Below are 9,150 nucleotides of genomic sequence, written 5' to 3'. Positions count from 1 at the left end.
TAGGTCGAGGGGCAAGAGCAGTAGGTCGTGTTGGGGTATGAGGTTCTCCAGCTCCAGAGTCCATGATTGCATCCTCTTCTGGATCATCCTCTGGGTCTTTGTCGGCACCGCTTTCGTCTTCTTCATCGGGTGCATATAACGACCTACGAGAGTCAGCCGAAGTTGGGACAAAAGTAGAATCACGGCGAAGAGGGCTAACACGACTAGAGCGACAAGAACAAGACTGAGATTGGGAGGCTTGGGAATTTGAACTCTGAGTTTTGGGAGCAGATAATACAGATGACATGGTTCAGCGTCAAACTCAAAGAAGAATTATTGAAGGTAAAGGATAAAAGTTAAAAAGAAACTGTGAAGGAAGGGAAACGATGGAGAAAAGTGGGAAGAGAAAAGAAAAATGACAAAAAAGAAACGAACGAACCCAAATTAAAACATCCCTTGCTTGTCTTTTGAATCTATCCCTTGCTGTTAAGGATCTTGATCGGGATGAATGAGGACCAAATCGTCGAAATCTTACCATATCGGGATTCTGGAACTTGAGGCTGAAGAAACCGTAGTGATCGTACTTCACTCCGAACTACGGTGGTGATAACTCCGAAGGCGGATACAGCGGTACGGCTACACCCCCTTACTATCCGGGTATTCCCAGACTACGGTACGGTTTGACCGTAGCGGGCCGGACCGCAGTCTACGGTGTCTAGACCGTACCGCGCCGTACCGTAGGCCGTTTTTCCCCGCGGTCCGGTTTGTGTGTTGCTGCTAGAATGGTTTCAATTTCTAGCCAAACTATGAGCACCAAATTTGTAAACCTTGTGCAATATGCATTGGACCATCATAAGGGTTATGTCATGAACCGTGTAAATCAAAAAACCTTGGCTTCAGCAACAACACCCCGCTGCTCTGCCCGAAATAGCGCGGGCGGAGCGTTAGCCTAGCGCGCGCTCCCCCCGTGCTAGGCCTTTTTTGGCATAGCGGTTTTTCACCTCCGCTATAGCTAGGGCCAGACCCTAGGAAATATAGTGATTTTTTTGTGCACTCTGTATAGCAAAACATTGCACCACTATAAGGCAACATAGCGCGACAGAGCGCCAGGAATCTCATAGCGCACCAAGCAAGATATGTAGTAGGTAGATGGAAATATAACACCACAGACACATCTGGTGGTCATATGTCCGCCAAGGATGACCGACTAATTTTGGTCAGTTTCAATATGTGGAGAAGGCAGACTTTTGGTAGGCTCTGAAATTGGGTGGTCACTTGTTTGCCAAGGGTCCTGCCTTATGATCAGCTGTAGTACACCAAAAGTCCATCCATTGTACATAATATGACTGCAACCCGGACACCTGGTATTTTGCCTGGTTGACCAAGCTCAGCATTTAAAATTGGGCAGAGGCGGGCAGAAGGATCCTATTTACGGTTTTTCAGAAAGCAAGTTGATGTTCATCTTGGTATTGCAAATAGTGCTTAGGCGCTTCATCAATTACAAATGGAGAAACGATCGATTGGATAAATGAACAACCAAGCGTACAATTTCAAAAAAAAGACAAACAGGTGAACAAATAAACTTAAGAGGCATACAACTCTTTATGTTTGATTGAATCATTATACACTTGATAAGAAATCCCCAAACCAAATTAAAAATCAATCAACTCTACATCCTATTGATGACATAGCAGGGACAGAGAAAGGAAGGAGGAAAGTAAATGATTTAAAAACACTCACCATCTCACGATTTTGACCAGTTGGATGAGTTTGTGTCCAAGGAACGTCATCTGACCAATTCACTTCACCTATTTCTTTTTGTTAATTTTCAACTTGCTCTAGCCATAATCAATCGTTTTTTACAGAAGTCACATTAGTATTCTCAAAATAAGATGTGAGGGGAGGGAGGGGAAGGATAGACAAACCAAGAGTCCAAGCTCATCAGCTTTAGTTTCTGGTTTCCTCCTATAAGCTCTTTCTGCTACTACATTGTTTAAATTGATCATAGTAGCTAATCCATCTGAAACGATTGGAAAACTGATTGTCAAAGCAAATGAGATCCCTCTAATCACATCAAATGCTACTGCAGATAACGCTGAGAATCCCATGTTTTCAACTGCATGTCTCTTGATGACATGTGCGATCTGTGAATCTAAAGATAAAGAGAGAGATAGATGAGTTTGGTGGAAACAAAATGTAGTGAGGAAGGTTAAAAGACCTTGTGAGCAATGATTGCGGCTGTAAGAGATTCATCTTCATCTAAGAGATCTAATAGACCTGAATAAACAAACATTTCTTTGGTTGGTAAAACAAATGCATTGATCTTTGGCAAATCACTATACAAACAAAAAAAGACCAATAGCACAAACAGTTTGAATATAACCAATCAATGCTAGGGAAAAGAAAACACATCCAAAGAGATCCCAATCCTTAGTATCCAAAACCTTTTCCGGATTAATTGTTTCAGGTTTCCAAGGCATAAGACAAGAACCAGCAATCGATCATCCACACTCTGCCGTGAATAATAGAACACATGTTGGTTCAAAAATGGCCAAAATGAAAAAACCAATACTGTGCTTTTTTTCACTATCTTCCCTCCAAAAACGGCATAGCGGAGCCAAGCGGTTTATTTACGCGCTCCGCTTTCTATTTACATAGCGCCTTAGAAAAAATAGCGTAGTGATTGGCCATTTTTCATAGCGCTGAATCACCCTGCTATGAAAAATTAGCGGTGCGCCAGTGGTGTTGTCAGCAATTCAAGACGCAGAGGATCAGGGTGCTCTTAGTAAGGGAATGTATTATCCCCGCTGTAAGGTCACTATCATGGCTGTCCGGCACATGAACACCGCAACACTCGCCAAACTAGCTTACACTGGATGTTCCAGTTGGGACACGGAAATATCAAGATTGCTTACTGTTGAGCTGTTGGAAGTGTGCTTGCATGATTAATCACTTGCAGTCTGGAGGAGCTGTATTGTAGAGACATGTACCCACCACAGTGACAACATTGGCAACACAAGCGTCTGTAGCCTAGTGGCAAAGGCAGCACTCTAGCATGTGTCTCAGTTAGCACTGAGGTCATGGGTTCGAATCCCATCAGACACATAATTACATTTTACCATCTCTAACACTTACGGTCTCTCTTGCTCTTGCAACTGGATGCCGGGCCGGTGCTCTCGGCCTCGGTCAAGGGTATCAGAATAACAACGTAATGTAATATCAACATATTGAAATCTTCATGAAACCCGATTCCAGTGGAGCTGCCAAAATGGAGGATGTGCTAGGATGTTTTATTGAGGTGGCTTTTGACAAGGGCAATAAAGATGGGCAGACAGAAGGTTTGATTCATTTTGTTTGACCACAACTCCAATGTCCCATGATCTGTCCCATCCACTGGATCTTGATACATGCTCTGAGACACAGTCTGGTCATTGGAAACACCCTCAATGGTGTTTTCCAGCATGCTCAACAACAATCAAACCTTGCAGTGGAGTGGAATCATACAACTGCCCCTGTGATCTGCAAGTTGACTCGTTGCAGCGGTATTCTTATGGGACAGCCTTTTCCAACTCTCTATGCCACATCGCAAATCTCTCTGGGCTCAAACAGACAATTTCCTTTCATGCTATGCAGAGGGGAGTGGTGGAAGATGCTGCCAAGCTCGGACCTAAATGTCTTTCAATCTTGATACAGCCCAGCTCATACTCCATCATTTGGATAGAACGAAACATAGTGGAACAGCGGCTCTTTATACTGGCAATAACCCTGAATGGGATCATCTCACTGAACAATTCAAGCATTGTAAAGCCTCCATGAGGGATATAGATATCTTCCAATCTGACATCACTGATATAGAAAAAAATCACCTTACGATAAAATTGTCTACCTCCAGAAATCATCAGATTATCAGCACAATCCACTCCAGAAAAACCTGATGGACCATGTGATGAGACTGAATTCAATGAGTCGACTTGACAGAGACAATCATCAAGATGATCCAATGGTGGCCGGATCAAGTACTGGTGTGTCAGTCTTTTTCTCTCAACTCCATCCTGAACTCAAACTGATATCTGGTTCTCATCCCTTCCTTCAGCCTGGATGGAGCCATCAAGCACAGACCTCATGGATGATCATGAAGTGAATCATGAAGAGGAAACTCTAATTGAACCTCAAACAGTGGAAGGAGGGGAGGATGAGGAGGAGGCGGACATGACTTACAATGAAGATGTTTCAGCTGAAGATTCCACAGGGATGGCTCTCTTCATCAACGGCGCTGCCAGAGCTCAAATGGAGGAAGGGACTTCCAACTACGAGCCAAAGGCATCTGATGAATTTGTTGAATTTTATTCCAGGATAAACACAACTGTTTACGCTGAAGGAAATAACCCCTTGGAGAGCACTTCAGCCATCAACGGTGGATCAAGAGACCTCAGATCCTTTCATGAATACAGATGTATAATCCCAGATTGTACCCAAACCAGTCTCAGTCTGTGAGAGATCTCTAGGCATATGAAGACATGTACCACTAAGAAAGCAAAGAAAGACCAACACAGGCAAACACTACCCGGATACCAATCTTATACATGTACTATGATACTCCGCGACTCTGACGAACGGTGCCAGATGAAGGCAAACACCAAGAGGGATCTTGAGCGGCATATCTTGGAAGCACACCAGTTTGTCCCCCTGCCTTGTTCAGAAACAGGATGCGATGACACTTTCAAGTACACTTCCAGCAGGGCCCTAGCCCACCATGTCAGGGTACAACGTTCCGGTCAGGACTGGGGACACTGTTTGATTGGGGAATGCAACCCCGGTGTTGCTTCAAGCTACAAGGAATATGTATCCCACCTGAAATTCCATCATGGCCTCACGACAATTGCAGACCGAAAGCCCTATATGCCCTCACCTGAGGCTCCAAATCCAACAGGTCCAGCTCCAGCCAAATATACAGCCGAATATACATGCCCTCTCATCAATCCTTCGACCAACGAAACATGCAACAAGGAGTTTATGACCCATAGCGGCTTCCAGTTGCATCTGACAATCCGACATCAGTTGAATTCACCTGAGGAGAGAATACAAGCTTTACAGCCCTTCATGCCATATCAAGAAGGTTACCGCCAAAGACAAAAGCTTGCAGACACCGACACAGCCAATTATACATGCCCTCTCATCAATCCTTCGACCAACAGAACATGCAACAAGGAGTTTATGACCCATAGTGGATTCCGGTCGCATCTGACAATCCAACATCAGTTGAATTCACCTGAGGAGAGAATACAAGCTTTACAGCATTTCATGCCGTATCACAAAGGTTACCGCAAAAGACAAAAGCTTGCAAACACCAACACAGCCAAATATAGATGCCCTCTCATCAATCCTTTGACCATTGAAACATGCAACAATAAGTTTATGACCCATAGCGGCTTCCAGGCGCATCTGACGATCCAACATCAGTTGAATTCACCTGAGGAGAAAATACAAGCTTTACAACCCTTCATGCCGTATCACAAAAGTTCCCGCAAAAGACAAAAGCTTGCAGACACCGACACAGCCAAATATAGATGCCTTCTCATCAATCCTTCAACCAGCAAAACATGCGACAAGGAGTTTATGACCCATAGCGGCTTCCAGGCGCATCTGACAATCCAACATCAGTTGAATTCACCCAAGGAGAGATACAAGCTTTACTGCCCTTCACGACTATATTGTGAACCGTCCGCAAAGGACAAAAGCTTGCAGACACCGACACAGTCAAATATCCATGCCCTTTGATCAATCCTTTGACCAGCAAAACATGCGACAAGGATTTTATGACCCATACCGGCTTCCAGGCGCATCTGCAATGCAACATCAGTGGATTCACCCAAGGAGAGAATACAAGCTTTACTGCCCTTCATGCTATATTGTAAAACGGTCAGCTTGTGTCAGTGTTTGTTCAGTCACAATCCATGAGAGTTCTTTGGGTGGGTCGGGATTGGTGAGGTTGAGTGACATATCCTGTACGTATTGGTCAACCTCGATCATTCCAAGAGTTTTGAACTCTTCTGGACTGGTGTCAAAAGGGTCAATTAGGAATGAGTTGGTATGCGAGACACCTTTAGGTGTGCTGGTGACCTTCTTATACATCAGCTTGACAGGTTTAATTTGAACGCGCTTTGATGTTGAAGGAGCCCTCTTAATCTCCTTTTGTTCTCTCTCCTGCCAGATCTCATAACCAACCCAAATACAAACTTCTCTGACTATTGATTCTTCAAGTTCTTCAAACTCTTCGCTTGTCACATGTTCAGCCATTGATTTGTAGGTTTCCTTGACTCTGAGACTCGGGTGCAGCTCAAGATTGTCTGGCGGAGTGGAAAAACCAAGCGCTGGCGGCGTGGAAGAACCAAGCCCTGGGCTCAGGGGCCATTCAATTTGAATTGGACTCTGTGCCTAGCGGTGAACCAGTTGGTTAGTTCAAGCTTGACCACTAAATGAATATGAGGAGACTTACCTTTGCCTCTAGGTTGTCTGATTCACTTGTCTCAGATACTTTACGCTTCTGACGCTTGCCCGATCCACTTTGTTTGGGTGATTTGCGTTTTGAATTCTTTTCTTTGTTTGATTTCTTTTCTTCATCCAATTTCTTTTCTTCATTCAATTTCTTTTCTTTTCTTAATTTCTTTTCTTTTCTTAATTTCTTTTCTTTTTTTAATTTCTTTTCTTCTTTTGATTTCTTTTTTTTTGAAACTTGAAGATTCAGGTTGATCTTGGAGATCATGAAGGATCTTGCTATGTTCAACATCTGGTAAAGTTGGATTGAATTCGAAATGTGCTCAACACGCTTGAATGGCTCAAATTCTACATTGAGGTGCTTGAGCTTTGGGTGACGGCATCAATGATGAACTGCTGCTTACATATATGTCAGAACCATCAAAACACAACAGTCAAGAACAATCAAAATGGATTACAACCCTCACCTCACAGAGCCACCAATGGCTGGTTTGGCTACAAGAGTGGGGTTTGCTTGCTCAGCAGTGAAACTTGTAACAAAGTGATCATCGGTCAGTTCTCAGATATTGTCACTAGAGTATGAAAAATAAAACACTGACCTGTTGTCAACCTCCTTGGGGATGTCAGGCGGCATAGCAAAAAGCAGATTGTGACAAGTACGGTTTTTTAGAAGATTTGATAACGAGATCGGAGTTGTATTCATCTTTGACTTCAGATTCAAAGTTGGTAGAAGCAACTTCTCCAGTGAACTTGTCTGAAGATACAGTAGCTTCTTTCTGTTTACCTTTGTTGGACATCTTTGTGAGGTAAGTGTGAGGTTAAAGGTGAGAACAGTGGTGAATAGGACTATGTAGTCCTATTCATAATGACCCTGACCCACGTCATCAAAGCTCTCACGTAGGTGACAGGACTCCCAGCAATTGTGCCTGAAAGTTTCACAGCCTCACACAAATGATTCATTTTGTTTTTTCAAAGCATAATCATGTATTATAAAAAATAGGTTTTTTGACGAAAATACCATCAGATGCTCATGGATTATTTGTCAAAAAAAAAATCAGTGCTTCAACGTGATTTTGAAGCATTTTTCAGATTTACAAAAGCAAAAAACAAAAAAACAAAAAGCAAGAAACCAAAAGCAACTGTCCAAGCTTTTAAGGAACAGCTGTACTAGTTTACACCGTGGGAATTATTGAGTTCAAAACCCGATTGAGCAGAATTGTGGTGTCCAAGTCCGCAACTTGTCTCAATCACGGAGCTAGTTCACATTACGTTCACAATATGTTCACAAGTTGCCCTCAAGCTGTACTCACGTGGGCTGACGGGCCAAGGACGGGTCAGGCTCCTTTGCCATCCTGACTCCATTGGATTTAAGGATGCCACAGTCATCAAATCTGGATTTGCCAAACATTCTTGAAGGCATGTCTATGGTAAGCGTAAATAGCGAGGACAGGGAATGTACTATGAAAGACACTTGTCGGTCTGAAAGGGTTTGTATGTCTCATGACAAAGGGTTATCAGAAAAACCCGAGGGAAACTTGTGAACGTATTGTGAACATAATGTGAACTAGATCCGCAAGTGAGACGAGTTGCGGACTCGGACACCACAATTCTGCTTAATTGGGGTTTGAACTTGATAATTCCCGCGGTGCTAAGTATCAGCACAGTGCAAACATGAAGTCTAACCTGAACGATACTTACACCGCGGGAATTAACTCGTTTGAAACTCGAATGAACGGAATTTTGGTGTCCGGGTTCAAAATTTCCTCGAATTGAGAAACTCGTTCACAACTCGTTAACGTTACGTTTGCCGATTTCCCTTGAGTACACTACATACTACATACACATACACAGCACTTTCAAAACCTCCAATTCCAACCGTTCAAGTATCTCACCCCTCATCATGTCCCCACCCAACTCCTTTCTTTTTTCATGGTTGATCAAGGCTTGACAAATGAAGGTGAAGGTGAGGAATGGTGAAAGGGTTTATTGTTGTATCATGTGACTGTACATACACGGGGCCAGCAGAGTACAGAGTACAGCCCGAGGGAAATTGGCAAACCTATTGCTGACGAGTTGTGAACGAGTCCATTCATACGTAGAGTGGAGTCAAGTGGGTGTGTCTGTGATACCTAGTCGAAATCCTAGGTCTATTTATATATAGCTTTCTCTATCAAGTGGGCTCATGGTTGTTATTTCTCCACTGGCCTAATCTACCACAGCAGAACTTAACCCTATACGTGGCTAACATTCTACTATGTGTGGTGTGGGGGGGGGCCCAGGGGTAAGAAAATGCCGAAAGAGATTTTCCTCTCTTTGGCATTTGATTACCCCTGGGGACGAGAGTAGACCTGAGGAGGGCAGACTGCTCAACCCCATGACTCACGGGGGACGAGCCGTGAGCCTGAGGAGTTGCACCGCCCAACCTCGGTTCTCGTGAGTCCTTGTTCTAGGACTGGCTGTTATGGCCCTCCCAACCACTCGGCGGTTGTTCTAATGTCATACACCTAGGGCATTTGTTTGTGTCACCCTTGCGTGGCTCACTTAAAGATCAATTCACCCGAAATCATAGGACTCGTGAGACTGAATCAAACTTTAATTCTTGATTCAGGTGGTGACTGAACTAAATCTTAATTGCAGTTCAAACTTCAATCGCATGTAGATTCAAAGTATGCGTGA

At 43.7% G+C, this 9,150-nt stretch overlaps 2 protein-coding genes across 2 annotated transcripts; one reads left to right on the top strand and one right to left on the bottom strand.

Annotated features, from left to right (window-relative positions):
• Positions 1-1,827: 1,827 nt before the first annotated feature.
• Positions 1,828-2,459, bottom strand: MELLADRAFT_93717 (uncharacterized protein; the record flags this gene model as incomplete). The annotated part of the gene is made up of 4 exons (XM_007416371.1): positions 1,828-1,860; positions 1,905-2,123; positions 2,198-2,302; positions 2,349-2,459. The coding sequence occupies 4 exons, from the start codon at positions 2,457-2,459 to the stop codon at positions 1,828-1,830; spliced, it is 468 nt and encodes a 155-aa protein (XP_007416433.1).
• A 1,481-nt stretch (positions 2,460-3,940) lies between these two features.
• Positions 3,941-4,473, top strand: MELLADRAFT_67944 (uncharacterized protein; the record flags this gene model as incomplete). Its single annotated transcript, XM_007416424.1, has 2 exons — positions 3,941-4,001; positions 4,073-4,473. 2 exons carry the CDS (start codon positions 3,941-3,943, stop codon positions 4,471-4,473), a joined length of 462 nt encoding a protein of 153 aa, XP_007416486.1.
• Positions 4,474-9,150: the final 4,677 nt, after the last annotated feature.

This window comes from Melampsora larici-populina, assembly GCF_000204055.1.
Source record: "Melampsora larici-populina 98AG31 unplaced genomic scaffold MELLAscaffold_60, whole genome shotgun sequence".
NCBI lineage: Eukaryota > Fungi > Basidiomycota > Pucciniomycetes > Pucciniales > Melampsoraceae > Melampsora > Melampsora laricis-populina.
Note: the sequence above shows the minus strand (reverse complement) of the source record. Positions and strands in the feature narration are given on the sequence as shown.